The following is a 22,056-nucleotide window of genomic DNA, read 5'->3' on the forward strand; positions in this document are numbered from 1 at the left end:
CACCTGTCCATCACAATTATTGGATTTCTTCATCATTCCTCTTCACTGATGGACATCATCAGTCTGCATAATCGTCACCTATGAGTTACAGACAGTCCTCAGGAAGTGGTATCTTATCAGCATCGGTTCAACATCAGTATGTGGACAGGGATTCTTGGAGACCACATGCATGGACTGGTTATTTTCCACAAGGTCTTGACAGAGGAACCTATCTGGACTTCCTGCGAATACTCTGCCTAAGTTGCTTGAGAATGTGCCCTTGGCAATGCGATACGTTATGTGATTTCTGTATGATGAAGATCCACCCCACTTCCGCATTACAGTTCGCTAACACCTCAACAACATCTTCCCCAGACTTTATACAGGACACGGAGACCCCCTTTTACGTCAGGGGACATCTGGAAAGCCTAGTGTACGCTGAACCAGTTCCTGATGTGCAGTCCGTTCAACAGCATGTTCACGTCTGTGACGCTATTTGGGGAGAGGCCAGAATGACGTGCGAAAGAGGTCAACAATGCATGACGCGACGTGTGAATGCGTTCATTGCATCTCATCGAGGCCACTTTGAACATATGTTGTGACGTGAATGCGATGCAGCTTTGTACTGTGTTCTGGGCCGATATATTCTCGTTGCACGGATACCGTCCGTTTCCAGTCAGGAATCCGTCCCTGCAGTTTGTTGGTTTTATTAATGTTCACCCCGTATACAACAAGCTCTAGCTGTATCAAAATAATAACTGTTTCGGAACATAGGCTCCAAACTGTAGTGCAAAAAAATAGAAGACATAAATGATATTGTTTTTGCATGCACACGGATGAAAACGAAGACAGACTGTGTCCAGGAGAAGCGCAGTGCTTATTTTCGAAATAACATCTGCTCGCTATGCCCCTCAGCAATGTCACGTTGTGGCGATACCACACCAAGTAACAGCAGATTAGCGTTGGAATAATTGAAAACTAACTCATCTGAAGCACTACATTCTGTCACTTAGCACACTACCGAAGGTGTTTATGCGTAGTCTGCGGCGCTCCCACCGGGATGTGTAAGTATGAATAGCATTAAACTTAAGGTTCTGACAAGACCGGTTAATTTCAATGTCCCTAGAGTCTCAATGGAAGAGTCTGACAGTATCGAATGATACTAACGGCTCCCACGAGCATGTCGCTGAACTTAGCGCTGTTCACTGGAGGTGAAGGTGGCATGCGTTCGGAAGCTGTGCTGGGTCTACAGCAGCAGACATCAGTTGACTGCCTGCGGCAGAACAGCCTGAATCGGGGCTGACGCCGTCCTAAATACTCTCATAGTGAAGGTATGACTGCATTCGATAGTCACAGTGAATGCAGCAAAAGATCTGCAGCAGGTGCAACCCCTGTCACGGCTGAGTACGCCATCTGTTCTGTTGCACGCCAGGGTCGTCAGCGGTCCGAGCTGCAAAATTCTTGATTCGCTAGACTGCAATCGTTGAGTTGCAGGGGCTGTGCATGCCGCATCCCGCCTCACAGATGTGTGTTGCAGGCTGGCATCGGCGCCTGCTGACTTACGCGATGCACCACAATACAAGATGTCCCATTCAAACCTCCCTGATTTCAAGGACCCATGGGGAAAAACACACTAGATATGACAATGAAAAATGAACCACTTTGCAGAGCATCTCAAAGAATTTATTTATTTATCATCAATACACCTCTGCATGTGAACCATTTGTAGCACGAAGAATATCGAGTCTATATTCAATTTCTTGCCAAGTTCTTTGTAACATTTCCTCTGTTATTGCTGCAATCGCATTAGTGATACGATGAAGCAACGTAGGAATATCGTCCACTTTGGTCGCATACACGCGGTCCTTCACGAATGAAAAAATCGAGAGGCGTAGTGTTGGGTGAAAGTGGTGGCCAGGCAATGGGTCCTCTGTGTCTGATCCAACTATTGGGAAATTTCCTATCCAGGAACTGGCGAATAGGCCTTCATCAATATGGCGGAGCTCCACCTTGTTGAAAAATAATGTTGGGTTGCAAGTCTGAGGGTAAACAAACTGCTCCAACATGTCCAGATACACTGACCCATTCACTGTTTGTTCCGCAAAGAAGAACGGTCCAACAATGATGTCGTTCATTAGCTCGCACCAGACGTTTAGTTTTGGCTATCACGAACATGTTCAATGACAACGTGCGGATTTTGCGAACCCCAAATCCGAACATTATGCCTATTAACCGTTCCTGATAGATGAAAGGTTGCCTCATTTGAGAATAAACATCTTTCCAGGAAGCTGGCATCCATATCAACACGCTGCAGCGTATCCGCAGCAAATTGTTGAAGGCGTGGTTTCTCGTTCGGTGTCAGATGTTGCAGAAATTGCACTTTGTAAGCACGCATACGAAGACGCTGGTGAACTACTCGATACAATGTTGGTATCTCGTTTAAGAGAACCACCTATATTAAAACGATTTGTACGAATAGGCCTCACCGATCTAGCAATAAACGTGAAAAAAATGTGTTGTGTATACAGGAACTGGTTTTTTAAAGTACAGAAATGGAACTACTTCAAGTTTGAATTTTCTGAGAAGCGTTTCTTATTGTTATCATAAGGAATAAAAGTACAGTAAAACTTTAATGTTTTATCGCACCCAAACTAGTTATGATATTCACACCATGTTTGTCTTATGTGACACCCAACTCACAAAATTTGTGTGCCATTCAGTCAACTTCACCATGTACGCCTTTGATAGCACAATATTCAGTGTGTATTCAAACTCGATCCACACTCGGCGTAACATCTCCGCATCAACTCTGGTACTGATAACAAGGATTTGGTTCTTTAAACCATTGATGTTGTTGACAGGTGCCTGGTACACTTTGTCCTTGACGTACCCTGACAGAGAGAAGTCCATCAGTGTGACGTCAGGCGATCTAGGCTAGGAAACTGGACTACCTCTGCCATTTTGGCTTGTCGCCTAGTTTCAGTATGTGCAACAGCTGCAGTCCCTGTGGATACATCTGTAAATTTTTACTAAGGACCCAGTGCATGGTCGCCCTAGGTCTAGGGATTTGCAGCTCTTGAGACGTTCTTAAACAGACTTCTGCGGTGAATGTTGAAAAGCCAAACGTATCCGTTTATGTCGGCTTCGCTTGTTCCAGGTCGTCCACTATCATACTCCATATCAAAGCTTTCTGTCTGCAGAAGTTCCCGTACCAAAAGGGTACCGACTTCCGCAATGGTGATTGCTTCCTGTACTTTGTTTGGAAGCTCCTTTGAACGTGCATGTCCAATTTTGAACAAACAAACCATTCCACACACTGTGTCTTTTCTCGACCTATTGTTATTATGCTTCACTCACGAAAACAAGAAATACAAACAGACAAGACTTTGTGAGTTTGTCTCTCACGTAAGCCAAACATGGTGTGAATATATCAGTTAGTTTGGTTGCTATAACACAATTAATTTGTAGTACACCTTAGTTTCCACGTCTTGTTAAATACCTTGACAGGTGTCCCGTTATGGGTGTGAGTATGAGCTGGCAGCCATTTAACAGGGCGTAAGAACAGTGTCCAAAAAATTTATAGCTGACGAAGGCCAGAGAATAGAGCCACACCGTGTCAACGAAATTCAGTTTCAAAATCGACAGAAATTGCTGCTGCCACAGATTGAAAATGCATCAAAGAGTTTCAGATCGAACATTGTGCAAGGAACTGCATGCAGTGGACATCTGGAATAGGGTGCTTTGCGAAAGACCAACCTCACGAGGCACATAAAGCTGCACGTTTTCAATGGGCCAAAAATTACAAAACTGGAATGTAGCTGACTTGAAGTGTGTAAGACAATCCGACAATTCCAAATTTTATCTCTTTTCAAATAATGCAAGGCTTCGAGTGAACCGACGACCAAATGGGGCATTTAATCTGCAGCGTGCAGAGGATGCAGTCGTGGACTCGGATCCTATCAATCAATGGTATTCGAGTTTAGGGGGCATACCATGAGGGCTGAGATGTGAATGAGAAATTGGACTGAGGAGGAAGGACGCCTGGGTTGTCCGTACAGTTGTGCAAAGCCACTGTCCCAGGGTGGCGTAGTGGTTAGCGCTTCTGCCCTTTGAGCAGGAGACCGAGGTTCGAATCCTGATCGCGGTACAAATTTTCATTCGTTGCTTCAGTCTGCATATATACATCGATCATTCAGTTCACCATGAAAATGAATCAAGACGTTTATTTCAACACTGTCGGTGACCAAATGTTTCATTTTCTGTGGAACATCATGGTGAGTATGATGTGGGCAGCATCACCTTCCAAAATGAAGTCAGCCTTTTTCGCGGAGCTGCGCACACACTTTCCGTGTTTGACGAACACTCAGGTGCCTTGATGCTCTTCGTGAGGGTCGCTTAATCCCATAAAAATGTCTGAGACTAATTGGAACAGTGGATAAAACTTAGTGATCACCTCTGCAATTTGGGAGCTCCCACAGCATCTCAGCTATTCAAGAACAGTCTTAACCGCATTTTTTATTATTATTATACCACCAACCGGTTTCAACCCGACGTAGGGGTCATCTTCTGGGCGTTTACACTGTGAAATTATAGATATCCGCCAGAAAGACTCCATTATACAACAGCTAAAATTACGTAAATTTGAAATATGTTACCCATTGGTCGACTGCTGGTGGTGTCACTCCCGTCTACATAACGGCAGGAAACTATGCGAGACTAACCCTTCATATGGGCTTAAATAGCGTGATGAGATCATGTGATTAGACGGCAACACCCCCAGCGGCAATCAACGGCATTTAATACAATTTATTATATGTAATTGCTAGTCGCCTTGGTTTAACATAAATTTACGTGACAATAAATAACAGAAAACGGAACCATTCCATTTAAAAAGAGTTACAATTATAGTGTTAGTTATAAAATAATAACAAATGTTCCGTAGTTAGCTCGTAAAATTCGTAAAAGTGCCATAATATAAAGTAAAACAATTTGTCACACACAAAAACTGGTGTCGTCTTGTATTATAATATACAAAGAAAACACCATACGAACACACCATCTGCTACCATGAGGACGCCGTCCTCGCTACACGCCTGATATACGCTTTGCAATCCATGGCAACGGCGTCCTCGCCACTAGGAGTAGAGGGCTCTGTAATCCTTCCATATTAGCCGTTTTAATAAATTGACTCAAATTTTTTCGACGTAAATGTACGAATAGATATACTATAATACAAGACGACACCAGTTTTTGTCTGTCACAAATTGTTTTACTTTAAATTATGGCAGATAATGTAATATACTTTTACGAATTTTATGAGTTGACTACGGAACATTTGTTATTATTTTATAATTAACACTATAATTGTAACTCTTTTTAAATGGAATGGTTCCGTTTTCTGTTATTTACTGTCACTTAAATTTATGTTAAACCAAGGTGACTAGTAATTACATATAATAAACTGTATTAAATACCGTTGATCGCCGCTGGGGGTGTTGCCTTCTAATCACGTGATCTCAGCACGCTATTTAAGCCCATACGAAGGGTTAGTCTCGCATAGTTTCCTGCCGTTATGTAGACGGGAGTGACACCACCAGCAGTCGACCAATGGGTAACATATTTCAAATTTACGTAATTTTAGCTGTTGTATAATGGAGTCTTTCTGGCGGATATCTATAATTTCACAGTGTAAACGCCCAGAAAATGACCACTACGTCGGGTTGAAACCGATTGGCGGTATAATAATAATAAATGCGATTAAGACTTTATTTGAATAATTGATTAATCATACTAATCGCTGCTCCATCTCCACAACCATGTTTTCCAAAAATCTCCAGCATCTTATGGTCAGAGAGTGGCTTCATCTGGCTCTGACATATCTCAATAAACTTGTGTCTCTTCCACATCGAATTATGGTCATTATGAAGGCTAGAGGCTGTGTTTCGCGGCATTAGCATGATACCTTCTACGGGGAAGTGGAGTGCGAACCAATTTTTTTGTCTGGTGAGCTTATTTCGCCCTTTGGCATTAAATGCTACATGCATCCACTAGCTTTCAACCTTCGTTTTATGATTCTTTACTGATTGTGTATTAGTCGAAATATACAACAGAAGTCCTTCATGGGCCTACGTGTGCTACATCTCTCCTGAATTTTAATCAGTTATTTGCTGGTGCATTGTTCTAAATACTATCTCAGTTTGGGTCCTTTTGGTACCCCCTTCCCTTGCTGTGCAGCTTTCCCAGACGCTAGAGGGTACTGATCTGCCCGCAGGCCACCCGCAGTGCTGGATCGACTTCCAGGAGCGCTGGCAGTGGCGGCTCTACATGACGCTGGTGACCACCACGCTGTTCGTGCTGCCCGCGCTCATCATCACCGCCTGCTACACCGTCATCGTGCTCACCATCTGGAGCAAGAGCAAAGTCCTCACGCCGCCCAGCCGCCTCAAGAGTACGTACCTACTTCACGAATCTACAACCTTAACAGCAAATAGCGTATGCTCTACTGAATGTATAGTCAGAGATTGTGGAGAAACTTGTCAACTAATACTGGTTGCAGTATCCGGACACCTGTTACTGGAAATTAATTTGAGGTGCATCCACCATTCGTCTTTGTGACGTCTTGAAGTTTGCTGGAACACTTTCAATGACATGTCTGCATGTCTGTGGGGGATTGGTAGCCGATTCTTACTCAAGAGACGTAACCAGAGATGGTAGTAATGTTGGACGCTGGTTCTGGAATGGGGTCTGGAACGAAGCAGCAGTCCTGAATCATCCGAAAGTTATCATATGGGTTGAAGCCGGGATTCTGGGTAGACATTTCAGGAATGTTATTGTCCGCAAAACATTGCCTCACAGATGCTGCTTTGTGACAGGATCTACTGTAAGGCTGACAGAAACTATAGTCGTCTTCCAACTGTTCCTCTACTACACGCACCGTACACGATGCTGTAAGATGTGTTCCTTTCCTCCCGCAGTTAGATTTTCTTAAACGCAATAAGGAGACCACAGTCCAACCTGGAAAGACTCCCCCTTATAGTAACACTACGCCCTCTTACTTCATTGTTGCACTGTATACGATGGCAGGCAATGTCTTCCAGGCATCCGTCAAATCCAAACCCTTTCGTCGTATAAGCACAGTGTATTGTGCGGTTCATCACTACAAATTACTCGTTTCTAGTCGTTCACTGTCCACTCGCGTCGCTCTTTAGACTACCTCAAGCTTCGCTTAGCACTGACTACAGAGATGTGTATACTTATATGGATATCGTGTCTGTTCTTTCGGCTCTCGGTGGCTCAGATGGATTGCCGGCACGGTAGCTCTGCGTGTTCGGTCAGAGGGTTAGTCGTCCTCTGTAATAAAAAAAAACTGAGTAAATGGACGAACGCTGAACTTCAACGGGTGTCCTGGCAACAAAGGCAACGAACAAAAAAAAAAAAAAGCCCGCACGGTACCTCAGCGTGTTTGGTCATGGAGCTGGTTCGCTTCTGTAATAAAAAAACTGAGTGGAAGGATCAACAAATGAACTTTAACGGATGTCATGTGACGTCCTCAAAACCGAACGATCAACAACGGAAAAAAAAGATGGATAGAGCGTCTGCCATGCAAGCAGGAGATCCCGGGTTCGAGTCACGGTCGGGGCAAACATTTCTACCTGTCCCCGTTGATATAGGCATGCCCGAAAGAACAGACACCATATCCATATAAGTAAATAGTTCTGGCAACACCATCCATGACCTCCTTCTTCTGTGTGGATGTACACATATTCCCCGAACTCTTACGGGACTTGGAAAGAATGTCATCCACGAGTAATGAGTGTGTTGGGGTGGGACACTATGAATGTAGTGTGTGGACATACAAAGTGAGAATGTGGGTCTCGTGGGAGGCGTGCGCGAGATAGTCCCTGCAGTCGCGCTCTCCTCTGTGCCCTCAGTGGCTCAGATGGATAGAGCCTCTGCCATGTAAGCAGGAGATCCCGGTTCGAGTACCGGTCCGGTTACACATTTTCTTCTGTCCCCGTTGATATAGATCAACGTCCGTGATCAGCTGAAGGTATTAATATAATTCTACTTTCGACATAGATGTGTGGCTTATGAGGAGCTGTTAGACCATTATATTCCGTTCTTTTTCACCCCCTAAACACAGTCATTGTGCTAACTGCACTGCCAATAGCACTTTGGCACTGATGGGTGAGATCTTCCGCTGATTTCCTGTGATTTTTTTGCAACTGCCCTCAGCAATGCTCGACGGTCCCTGTCCATAAGTTTAAGTGTCCTGACGCAGGATAGAGGGGAGACAGGGGGTCTGAGTTCAGTCTGCGATTTCCGAGCGGTGAGAAGCAAATGCAGAGAGACAAATTCCCAGCGAAGGCAGGCTGCTGACTTGTGTTAGCGCCAAACACTGTCACAAGGCACCTACCAGAGGCGAGGATTTTGGGACTCGACAGAATGGTTGCAGCGGGAGACTCATGTAATTTAGGTGTCTGATTAATAAAATTAGCGATCGGACTAAGTGGCTAATGGCTAATTCTAAACGGAGGAAAAAACAAAGTAGGCTCCAAGTGAGCAAAGCAGCCACGTCGGAGCTTACCGAGGTTGGCGACGAGCGACACGGAGTCGGTGCCCCAGTGATCTGTTTGAAAACTATCTCTGAATACTAAAGCACCATGACGGCGCGCTATGTCTCGCTTCCTATCGTCGTCCTAACAATCCACTGGACCTTAATAAGCTTCGGCCAACATGTCGAGTCTCTCTGCGACACAAGGGCGCCTCTGACAAACCACATTTACATTTTTCCCCTTCTCCTGCTCGGTAAGTAGGGATGTATCTGAACTTTAAATTAACAAACTCCTTATAAACGTAGGCTTCACGGCCATTGTCACATTCAATAAAAAATGTCTGGGTTTGTGACCGCATTTTCAATATATATAAAACTACCAACCTTTCGGGTCCTGTTGCAAGTAACCTTCAGTTTTTTTTTTAATTATTAACTGCAACACGGACCGAAAGGCCGGCAGTTTTATATACGGGGTGTTCAAAAAGTCTTTCCGCAGTGCCGTATGATTGATAGCCGCGCGTGCCTAATGTCGCAGTGAATATACCGAAATGAAACTCACTGAAATACAAGTTATTAATTTATTGAATATTAATTTTTACTTACAAATTTTCAGATTAAATTTTGAAACTGTCCCCCCAATTGTTGAATACGCAATTCATTTCGTCTAATCATGTCTCCAAACACAAGCTCCAACATTTCTTCTGTTTTCAATTCATCGACGGATTTTGGACGGTTTTTATGGACAGTTGCTTTCACTGCACCCCAGAAGAAAAAGTCAGGTGGTGTTAGGTCAGGCGATCGTGGAGGCCAAAATCCCTGTGAAATTATGCGATCACCAAAAACATCACCAAGCAATGACACTGAAACGCGAGCTGTATGCGCAGTTGCACCATCTTGTTGAAAGTAACCGTTCAGTATTTCACTTAACACAAGTTCTCCTATGAATGGGTACAGAATATCACTGCAGTATCGTTGTGCGTTTATTGTTTCGTTGAAAAATATGGGACCCACAATCCGACGTCTAGAAATTGCAATCCAAACTCCTGTTTTCACAGAATGGTTTCTCATGAGAACACAATGGATTTGCAGTACTCCACATACGAGAATTTTGCGAGTTCAGGTACCCGGATAAATGAAACCACGCCTCATCAGTGAAAAACGTTTCATTAATAATATCCCTTCCATTTTTTTGAAAGAAATTTTGGAACTATTGACAATAATGCAGTCTCTTGCCATGAGCAGTGTTTTTCAGTTCTTGCACGACTATCACTTTGTATGGGAAAAGTTCTAATTTTTTCCTTACAGCTGTGTGGGCCGTTCCGACACTAACATCGATTTCCTCGACGACTTTTCTTACTGACTTGTTTGGACTCATGGACATTTTATCGGCAATATCCTCAGACAAAACGCTAGGACGACCACTTCTCGTGCATCTGTCACTGAACCCGTACTTCGAAATTTGTTAGTTAAATCTCGCACAGTATCGCGATGTGGGAGTGTTGCCTCCGGGAAAACTGCATTAAATGTTTGACGAACTGAAACTGTGTATTTACTGCCAGCTTTGAACACATGTTCGTCTAAAAACACACGTTCTTCAATGGTTAGCATTTTAACAGTGACAAAAACGAAACAAACGAACTAAGAAACTAAACGTAAACGTTCTCGTCAACACGTAACGACACACACCAACAGTATTACTGATTCTGGCTGAGATAAACGAAACATTGGAATGTTGGGAGAGTCCACTTGAAGGGAAGTAACCCAGGCAAGTGAACAAACATACGGCACGCGCGGCTAACAATCATACGGCACTGCGGAGAGACTTTTTGAACACCCCATATATTGACAATGAAGTCACAAACCCAGAAAAATTTTATAGAATGTACCAAACTCCTTGTTTGGTAGCAACGGCGCTCATCTGATAGCTAAAAGTCAGTGCCATTCCTATTATAGCCAGCAACAACAGTGCTTTACGTCACTTAGCCTCGCTCTCATTCCTTTCGTGAGTGGGGAGCTGCTGTAGTAGCTATCAACCTGTGCAAACCCACTGACTTTGCTGTTCTCAGGAGCAAGTATGGAGCTTGCTGCCTCCCCTATCCGTGGCTATCTTTTACTACGACGCTTTCCAACAGCGTCTAGGCGATCGATGGAGTTAACAGTTAATTCCCTGAAGTGAAACTTCTCCCCTGGGACAGCTGCCCAGAGCGTATGCAATTTGCAGAGCTCTAATGTTACTTTAGCTACGGCAACCTAAACGCTACCAGTTTTGCATAGAGCATTCTGTCTCTGATGGAGCCCGCTTAATGGCTCCCAACAGCCATAGGCGTAACGGTGTACATGTTATTAAGTCGTCAACATATGACAAAGTACATGAGGTCTTCCCGGTCTGGGTTTAGCTGTCGTTCTTCCTTCGCCTTTCCACTCCAGACACATCACCAACAATCGACTTGGGCAACTTCAGAACTACTGAAATGTCCTTGATGGATTTTTTACTCAGGTTACATCCAGTGACAAGTCCATATTCGAAGTCACTGATCTCTCCTGAGCAACCCACCCTGCTGTACTGCTTCTCTGCTAACAACACAGTGCTTCTCAGTAACTTTTATACTGCTGGGTCAGCCTCTCGTGACACCTGGTGGTCGATTCGGCATTGCGTAAATGTGTCCGGATACTTTTGATCAGATCGTGTAAGTAGCTTTGAACCGTGATTTATTTTCAAAGAATATTCTTAAGAATTTATTTTATTTATTAGCGATTCATCAAGAACATTAACACATTTAATCACACTGTGTAAGCATGGAAGTAGTTACCAGGGAGTAACTGATGAAATCATAACCAAACTCCTTTTAAAAAATGGGTATTTTATTCACTTTAATAGTGCCTAAAAGCCTTTTTTAAAAGAAAAAATTTAAACTTATAATCAGAAAGCACCCTCTAAATATCAAAGTTACAATTTATTCAGAGGCAGAAAGAAACAAGTTATGACTGTATGAGCTTTTGGACAGAGAACCTGGCCGCTTCCTTTTGACACGGCTGTAGTTACGACCGCTCACAACAGCCTCTGAAAGACTACACTGGTGCAAATCTACAACACACCAGATGACTTTAAACGAAGAGTCTTAACAATTTACACAAGCACACAAACTATGCACCCCCCGTAGGAGGGATGGAAATGGTACAAAACACTAACCATTAAAATATTAACCTTGCCACCGAAGGTGCAACTTGATTTTAGCTTCTAAAAAAAGTCTTACGGTGAAAGGGTGGCAACTTTATATACTAAAATGATCATTTAAATAAAAGCCCATGAAATGCAATCTTATATAAAATTCTATAAAGTTGGCCAAACAATAGTTAAGATGCTCTACAGTACACAGATACCGCCTCTCAAGATCATAGGCAATAATATCAAAGTTTCCAATGATCAAAACATAATTCAGGTATTAGGCCGTTACACTCCAAGCAATAAATTCGTTAACACACCAAATCCGACAAACATGACAGAGGCAGCTACTAACGTACGGTAGATTGATAGGGAGATTACCGAACAACCCGAACCGCAGGTTGCTCTAACCCGCCCCTACTCCACAAGGGATAAACGGACCACCCAATGTATAAACAACCACCTTCCCGCGAGTGGGCAAACAGAGAAGAATGATGGGACGACCCCAAAGCAAAACGGCTGGTGAGCTCACCAAGAAAACAAGTAGAATTTAATAAGAGTAAATTAAACAACATATCACCAATCACTTAACTTCTAATAAACTGCGATTTCTCGAGAAGACCTGGCGCAGCACCCCCAAATCGCTCTCCCGAACCGTCCGCTGCCAGCCGCTTCAACGGAAGCAGGAAGGCACGTCGATCTCCCGTCTCACGGCGTCGCAGCTCGCACCGGCCAGACTGATGTGGGTTGACTCCTGTTGCTCTCGTGTCGACCGCGAAGCCACTACCCCTCGCTATACGCCGCGGCCCACTGGACTCACGTGGCAACCTCACATGTGTCGACGCTCAAGACGGACAAGTCATCTTGTGTCCCAGTGCGCGACCGACCAACCGATCGATCCAACCATTGCCTGAGCAAACTCGAGCAGACTGGCGGCCTAACGCGCAGACTCAGATGCAGGAACTAAGCCCCGACCGGACGACCACTCGCTGAGTTCTCTTACTGGCGGAGTAGAAAGACTTTAATGGTTCATCCTAACGACAGACATACTAGCACTCCGAACGACAGACAGACACTAACTGCCTAACAAATGCGCACGAGAGACAGACTAGCAAGCTGGGGACGAGAGACTGACCCAGACTGGCCGACTGGCGAGCTCATAGCGCCCCTTAAATGCACGTGAACAGGCAACCTTTCCCCTTTCTCACCAGAGGGAGAACCAAAGATGCGATTGCCACAGCCGGACCCAGTGGCCGTGCGGTTCTAGCCGCTACAGTGTGGAACCGAGGGACCGCTACGGTCGCAGGTTCGAATCCTGCCTCGGGCATGGATCTGTTTGATGTCCTTAGTTAGGTTTAATTAGTTCTAAGTTCTAGGCGACTGATGACCTCAGAAGTTAAGTCGCATAGTGCTCAGAGCTATTTGAACCATTTTGCGATTGCCACAGCGGCGCCACCGCCAGAAACGGAGGGCGACTGGTTTACACTACGCGCTGCGGCGCCCTCTTCAAAACAGTAATTTTTACCACGGTTCAAGCTTTCTTGTACAATTTTTCTCTACTTCAAGGGCAAGAGTTAGAGTCTAGTTGTGGGGCAAATGAGCAGTACCAGCTGGGATTATTTGTGGGGGATTATTGGATCTGACATTTTCTTTACAATCAATGGGAACCACCCCCCAGCTGGGATTATTTGTGGGAGATTATTGGACCTGACATTTTCTTTACAACCAGTGGGAACCACCTGAAGATTTCGAGCTATTTTAATTTCTGGCCTGAGAAAAATCAGCCGGCCGTTGTGAGCGAGCGGTTCTAGGCGCTTCAGTCCGGAACCGCGCTGCTGCTACGGTCGCCGGATCGAGTCCTATCTCGGGCATGGATGTGTGTGGTGTACTTAGGTTGGTTAGGTTTAAGTAGTTCTAAGTCTAGGGGACTGGTGACCTCAGATGTTAAGTCCCATAGTGCTTAGAGCCATTTGAACCATTTGAGAAAAATCAAAATTTTATGTCTGTGTCTGAATTTCAACTTATAAAAACCAGTGCTTTACCCAGATAGCGAGTGTTTTTCCGAAATAAAGATAACGACTATAGGGCTGCAAGAAAGCAATATATGATCATTCTTTCAGTAAATGATGCTTCTACAATAACTTTACAAACCACTGGAATGTGTAAATAACGTAAATGGCAACGGACCTGTCTCCAAAGACGAACTGAACTACTTCATGCTACGGGGACAAACTTGTAAAATAATGTTTTCTCCTTTCCTGTTAGAGCTAGATGGGGGAACTAACATAATTTTGCATTATTTGGTGTTTTCTAGATTTGCAACTCATTGTCTTGTGTGGAACAATGCCCATTGTTAAGGTGAGATCTTAAGGTGCCATTGCACTCTCCGGATCACTTCTACCAATCACAGCGCACATTTCGTGTCACGGTTGCAACGGTTAGTAGTATTGTCACTATTTACTAATTATCGTGTTAGTTGATGCCATGTTTAATAAATAATGCCAGTGAGTACTTACTCTCAACAGGCATGGAAGGGTGAAACATAAGAGTTTATCTCTGTAACACGGAAAAAGAAACAAATTCAGATCATAATCTACCCACCGTTCTCTTCATGTCTCAAGTGTTAGTAAGGGGAATATATAAACACGTTTCACGTACAAGTGTTCATTGCAAGGCTGAGCAGCGTGTCCCTCTTTTTTTTTCAGTAAAACTGGGGCATGAATAAATCTGAAGCTGAATTGTAAGATTGGCAAGAAAGGCTGGTTGATTATTAGAATATTGATTGTGCTTAAGTTGAATCGTGAAGGATCTCAAAACATTAATGAAAAACGGAAACTTTCAACAGCATGTACCATTGTACGAGAAGAATGGAATACGTTTAAAAATAAAGTTCTGAAACGTCAGAAGAAGAGACTCGAGACCCAAAGAAGGTAAAACAAACACCGTCGGAAAGGGCCTTGAAGCTCCAACAGTACCAACCGGCCGCCGTGTCATCCTCAGCCCTTTCACGTCACGAGAAGTGGATATAGGGGGGCATGTGGTCATAACACCACTCTCTCGACCGTTGTCAGTTTTTGTGATCGGTGGCGCTACTTCTCAAGTAGCTCCTCAATTGGCCTCACAAGGGCTGAGTGCACCCCGCTCGCCAGTAACTTCGGTGATCTGACGGGAACTGATGTTATCACTGTGGCAAGGCCGTTGGCAAAGGAGCTGAAGAATAGGAAAAAATTGATCACATTCGTACGTTAGATAAAATAGATGGACGTGAGAAATCGAAGAATGATCATTCTATAAAAGTAAATAAACAGTATTGAAAGATCAACAATAAACTAAGAAGGTTCTAGACGAGACTAGAGAATAATTTGGAAAGACTGAAGAACGGGAAAAGCGAGGTAATTTAGAAGCAATTTGCAGAAAAGTTAAATGCCTACAAGCAGAGAACCAAGAAAAGTCAACTACCAAGGTACGCAAAATAAAAAAGGAAATATGCGTAGAGAACAAGTAAGTATGGAAGGAGAACGTTGAAGAATTATATGAAGGCTAAGATTGGAGCATGAATTGAAATGTCCTGAAATAGGCCCTGGACTCAAAGTATTGCCATGTGGAGTGGAGAAGACGGTTAAGGATCTCAGAAGGAGGAAATAATTGTTGTACGCTCTAAAGGCTTTTGAACTATCCAAACTAACCAACCTTGTCAAGAAGATATGTGACGAGGGCATCTGGCCTGATGATATTGTTTAACTATTCCACTTGTTTTACAAAATAAATACAATGCCAAAGGCTGCAAAGTTTACATGACTGTTAACTTCTTACGCAACATTACAAATGCCATATGTAGCCCGTCACTGAGAAGATTAGTAAGAAAAATTGAGCAAAACTTTTAGTACCAGTTTTGATACAGCAAAGGAAAAGGAACAAGTGATGCAGTTGGATGTTTGAGGACAGTAGGATAAAAAATGTTACAAGTTAACAGAGAGAAGTACATGTGTTTTGTGTATCTACCGAAGACCTGAAAAGATGTTGGTGTAGACTGGCAGAATACAAGGCTCATAAAGGTAGTCTAAACAAGACAGGAAGTGGTAGTAATGATTCGTGAGAAGAGAAACATGAGACGAGTATTGGAAGAGTTGTTAGACAAAGACGTTGTCTTTCGCCAGTGCTTTTCAGGAGAGAAAGGTATAGTAGGAAAAGGAGGACGGATAAAATCAAGTATGCATATTATGAAGCATTTTTTGCTGAGTGAGAGGAATAAGTTATGATAGAGAGGACCGTAAAAGTGAGAAAAGTGGAATGTGGATCAATGAATCAGAAACCAAAGTGACGAGAACCAGAAAACATGAAGGTGCCACCAAAATATCATTAATATTGAAGGTCTTGGAACAAATGCAATCTTTCAGATGAGACAGAAATTCGTTAAGTGCTTTTTTTCATATGGTATTGAATGACAGCTAATTATGGATAGTAACAGAGAAATTATTGTAAGAATAGGAGAGAACAGAAAAATAGTAGAAAGGATAAGAAAGAGGAAAATATCTTTGCCGCACATGTACTGAAAAGATAAGGCCTGCAACGAAGTGTAACTGAAGGAAAGATTCTAGGTAAGAGATGGATCGAAAGAACAACACTCGAAATACTGGATGAGATTACCAGCAGATTAAGGAAGCGATACAGGAGAAAGCTAAGAGGTCAAAGCCCAGTCGGTGCCTGTCATAAGACAGAGGAAAATAGCTAAAGGTGACATGGCGTAGCGATATGGAGTGGGAAGAATTTGTACCGAGAGAAAGTGGACAACTAAGATTTATGAAGAATATCCAACGAAAGCGTAATAGAACTGTAATGGAAATCATGTAAGACTGTTTTGCGATCTGATATTGTACATTTCTTGAATATTTGGGGTCTTAGTCAGGTCGTATTAAAAGACGGTACAGCTGGAATTCAAAGTCGTGTTGCCGCATTCGTAAGGAGCAGTTTCAAATAGCACGTGAGTATTATGGAGTTCCTGCCAGAAATTGTATTACTTTGTAAGGGAAAGTAAAGGCTGTTCTCCCAATATCTTTCTTCCTCTGACCTAACACGGATGTAAATATACACCATTACATAATGCTATTAATAACTAATTTGAACTTTTCCTTTCGATGGGAATTTATTTTTATATTTGATTAGAGCTTTCGCAGAAAGATAATTAATGCACGTCAAATTACGTATCAAAAATCTTCATTGAAATAGCAAAATTTGAGGTTTGTTTTCTGGCTCTTTCACGAATTTAATACTAAAGTCTTTTTTATTAGTGTGACACTACTGTTGGTAGTGGTGACTCGGGAAAATGATTAGGTTAGAATTAAAGTTGACCAAAAATTTCAGTGTTCCGTAAAATGATTCATCCATGCTGGCAAGTCTTTCACGTTTCCAGACTTCTGAAACGACATGGTCTTACTTAGAGGTGGAACTGCTGCAGGCGCGAAGTTGCGATCTGATGACAAAAATTACTATCCAAAACGCCACTTATCCTCTTTACGAGGAGAACTAAATATATTTGGCCGCACCATGTTCTACAATTAATACTCTTGAAACTCTCCACAAACAAATATTGTACTGTGTCTCACGACGTCAAACGCTCCACAATACCTTGACCTGCATTTTATCACCACGTGTTTCATCCACATAATTTTGGCGCACCTAACTCACTATCAGCTTGCAACAACTCTATGCGCGTGCACTCACGCACCGAGGAAGTTAGTGCCACGCGACGTTATCTTTGCTCAGAGATTGTTATTAGACATAGCAAACGCCCTGACTGTACCAGCCTGTTTACTACATTGCTTACAATATTGTTTTTAAATAGTTAAAAATAAGTTTGATTTACAATCCTTCAAGCAATTATGTATATACCTGAAAATAATATCAAAAAGGCAGAAAGAAATAATGTGCTAATTATGAAGTACTGTGTTGTAGTATTGCAATACCTGTTTCAGTAACGTTTGTACAACGACACATCCGCTACACGGATGTTCGTCATTTGTGGATGAAACTGAAAAGACGTGTGCGAAGTACTAATCTATTAGAATTTTATTCATCTTATTCTCTTGATGTTGACTTGTTTGTCTCTTCTCAGGCGTGTCATAGTGTCCACAGGTCTTGGTTTTACAAAGCAATGGTACTGTTTCCACAACAGTTAAGTTAGAGAGCATACTATGTAGCCAGTATAAACTGTTTCTTCAGTATAACTTCTGTATTCTTAGTTACTCGGATGACTAGTTCACAAAATATATAAGCTTCAAAGTTCTAATGGTTTGTTGCCTGCGCACAAAACGTGTCTACTTCTCACAAAAGGTTTCACAAGACTCCCTTCTACAACTAATATTCCCTCCAAGCTCGAAGTGCCGGCAACTGTGGCCGAGCGGTTCTGGGCGCTTCAGTCTGTAACGCACGGCCGCTACAATGCAGGTTCGAATCCTGCCTCTGGCATGCATGTGTGTGATGTCCTTAGTTAGGTTTAAGTAGTTCTAAGTTCTAGCGGACTGATGACCTTAGATGTTAAGTCCCATAGTGCTCAGAGCCATTTGAACCAAGCTCGGGGTGAAACTTATATAGGGGCTTGCGGTAACACGACCTTGGTATCCTAATAGGCCACTTTGGGCGCTACAAGTTAATCGGTGCGTCATCTCGCTTTCTTACTGGCTGATTTTAGCCTTCCAAGTTTGTTTTCATTTCGTAGTTTACAGAAGTTGGTTTCATCACACTGTGCTGCTTATTAGGACTTCTCGTATGTATTGCACTCTCTGAATTGCATTGTAAATATGTTGCTAGTATTCTGATTGCGTTCTGATCGCATGAGTAATATTGCGTAGGGTAATTGAGTCCATATTTGGTTTTGTTTCATATTAAACAGAAACTGCTTTCGTCGCATAGTGTTCTGTGAACTTAATTGTGCTTGCTGTTGCTTACGAACCTGTGTGTGAACTGCTCGATTTATTTTTGTCTGCGTCCATTTTCCTCAAGTTCTCGCAATCAATGCAGAACAGCCTGTTAGCAGGTTTTGACAGTACTGGTATTCAACTTTATTAGTCACGATATGAGAAAGATCGTAATTAGGGATCCACTTGATAAAAGCCACACGGTCGAAATTACAATATTCGGTTTTACAAATAAGTACACTTTACCACCAGATTACCATACTCAACAGTTAAGTATAAGTTAAAAAAGGTATCATCTAGTACTCGTATTTCGTAAGACAAGAATACAGATTATTACGCCATATTTTCCTGAATTCTGAGTCCACTGACAGGCCACTCGCTGATCTACTGTCGGTCGTAGCATCAAGAACAGAGATAATAAACATGTCGTCCAAAGATTTTCATCGTTCACACAGACTTTCAACAAAGAGTTCAAACAGTTTCACATAGGTCTAAATTGAGAGGTAAATATTACAAAAATTTGTGTAAACATTTATGGAGATTGTTTTATAAAACTTGGCATATTTATGTTTATTTAACTACACAAATGTTAACTATAACGATCGATTATTTTTACAAAGTTAGTATTTTATCTACACATGAAGCGATTTGATATTTGATATTAAGTATTAGGCTTGATTACATCAAAATAAGTAGTTTTTTACACCATAGAGATTCTGCTAATGTACCGCAGTACCTCATGTATGGTGAACGTAAATCTACAGGAGACTTTGCTACGTGCCTGGCAGCTATATCTTCTTGTAGTTCTCCTCGTTGTCCAGTTCGTCACTAATCTCTCTTAGTATGTAAGCTCTGAAACCTTGCTGGTGTGCTTCAGCTAGAACTCGTTCAGGAGAACTTGATTCCAGTATCGGTAATACATTGTTGTAGGATCTCTAACACGAAACTTTTAGACAGCAATATATTCATCCTGTGGTATTCCTTCTTCTATTTACGTACAGAATAGACAAGATAGCGTCCGTTCCCCTAAAAAAATGCATATCACACGCTTCGAAACTCTTGCTTTGCTTACAGAGACAGCTCCAGTCTTTGACTGTCTGGGAAAGCAGTTATATGGAGTCACCTCTCCGTCTTGGTGTCTTTTCGTTCCCACATTGCAAAGTAGCGCTCCAGAAATCAACTCACGTTCGTAGACTTCTTTGTCGTCTTCTTCGGGCTCTTCTCTTGAAACACGCCGACACACTAGTGAGTTCTGATCAGGAATGCCCGGTGCGGTGCGGCCTCACTCGGGAAGATGTGGGATACGCGGAGATTTGGATGAGTGCCTTGCACCGCATACTTGAACTCGTGACTCGGTTCTCCAACTGCCCGGTGAATTTAGACACTATTCTATCACCAACACCATTCAGTGATCCACTAAAAGGAGGTGCACAACAGCACGAGCTGTTCCATCTGGGACAGAATGCATAAACCGTAGTTGTACGACTACTTACATTAGAACTGTGCATTAATTTATTGCTATTTATTTATTTATTCTTATTTGATTATTCCGATTTGTGGATTTTAATTTACTCTCTAACACTTGCTTATTTTACCTATTTAGTTTCCCGTAGTTTCTAACGTCTCTGACGCCCCTGTGACAACCCTTCCCCGCTCCCTTCTATCCCCTCCCATTTCGCGGATCACTGCCTACCTTGATAATGGCGACGTTTCCGGGAATGCCAATGGCGATCCCGAGAACTCAGCAACGCTTTGAAAACCTGCGGTTAACTCATTGCTTTTTCTATCGCATTAATGATCATAGCAGATGCTATGCGTTGTACCTTCTCTGCCATTTCATATCGATGTTCGTCCTTTCAGCCATCCACTTTTACCTCAATCATTAACCCTCGCTAAAGCAAGGGGGGAGGGGTGTTACTTTACGCCCACCTTTTCCAAATATCGTAATCTAGTCAGTTACTTCGCACTTTAAAATTTTGAAAATAATCTTTATTGTTCTTAACGAATTCTACTGCCAGATTCCATATACTTTTTAAATTTTTCCGTTAAACTTACCTCAAAAATGTAAGTCTCAATGGTAGTTGTCACTTTCCCCAATGAATGTCGTATTCAGTATTCACACGTTCAGGGCCCAGTATCTCTTTAAACAGTACATTGAGAGTAAAAGTCAGCAACAACAAACGAAATTTGCAAATTTTAAATTTTTTGTGGTGGTCATGAATTCGATTGTACGCCTTATTGAAAGTGCATTGATATTGTTGAGGGTGTACTGAAAGGAATTTTTAGCTTCTGGGCCCTACTTACACTTCAATACCTCTTTAAAAATTATGTTGTTAACATAATTCAACAACAATTTACGAATTTTTTTAAATTTTTTTAGGGTGAGCATAAAGTACGCCACCCTGGTAATGTGTTTATGGAAAATGCCTTGGTGTTGCTAAGATTTACTCCACCTGACGTATGATCAAACTGTTTGTCTTGTACAATGTATTCTAATTACTTCACTTGCAAAAAATTTCTAATGACTATATCCAAGCAATTCAGAATTGTTCTGCTACATTTGTTAGGCTCCAGCAACACGCGAGTGTTACGGAGATTCTTCGTGAACTTAAATTGTAATCCCTGAGGAAAGGACTTCTTTTTTTTTTTGCGAACCAGTATTGAGAAAATTTAGAGAACCGGCATTTCCGGATGATGACAGAATAGTCCTACTGCCATCAACGTACAGCGCTTCGACCATGCGGGACGACTTGGGCACCTAAATAATTCTCGGTATTAGTAGCAATATTGTCTATTGCTTTATAAAGTGTAAGGTGAGTACGCCTTCTCCTCCTATAACATCGTGGCATCTTCTGTGTTACAACGGTTACAATCGTTACAACGGTAACGAAGATAATGGCTGGTTCAAATGGCTCTGAGCACTATGGGACTTAACAGCTATAGTCATCAGTCCCCTAGAACTTAGAACTACTTAAACGTAACTAACCTAAGGACAGCACACAACACCCAGCCATCACGAGGCAGAGAAAATCCCTGACCCCGCAGGGAATCGAACCCGGGAACCCGGGCGTGGGAAGCGAGAACGCTACCGCACGACCACGAGATGCGGGCAACGAAGATAAGTTTGAGCTCTTACGGAGGAACGTATACAGTCGTTTTCCTCTCGGTCCTTTTGCGAGCGGAACAGGAAAGGGCAAAAATATAAAGGGTGCAAGGAATATTCAGCCATGCACCTTGCTTGCGGTATTGATGTAGATATTTCATGTACTGCACCGCATCTTCTATTTTCCACCGATGGCTGCTGTTTAGATTTGCCTTCTTTTGTTCGACTTCGAGATAAGAGAGGATCTCGTACGGTTGTACGTATACATACGCCGCAGTCCAAAAAATTTCGAGACTAGATTAATAAAAAACAGAGATAAGTTAAGACGCTGGTTATAATGCTT

At 42.5% G+C, this 22,056-nt stretch overlaps 1 protein-coding gene across 1 annotated transcript in view; it reads left to right on the top strand.

Moving 5' to 3' along the window:
• LOC124544641 (cardioacceleratory peptide receptor-like) overlaps positions 1–22,056 on the top strand; it is a 456,935-nt gene that overhangs the window by 285,734 nt on the left and 149,145 nt on the right. The window contains exon 5 of the mRNA XM_047123254.1: positions 6,251–6,427. Within this exon, the coding sequence (XP_046979210.1) occupies positions 6,251–6,427 (177 nt within the window). The remainder of the gene's footprint in view (positions 1–6,250; positions 6,428–22,056) is intronic.

The sequence above is a fragment of the Schistocerca americana genome, chromosome 8, assembly GCF_021461395.2.
Source record: "Schistocerca americana isolate TAMUIC-IGC-003095 chromosome 8, iqSchAmer2.1, whole genome shotgun sequence".
In the NCBI taxonomy this organism is placed as follows: domain Eukaryota; kingdom Metazoa; phylum Arthropoda; class Insecta; order Orthoptera; family Acrididae; genus Schistocerca; species Schistocerca americana.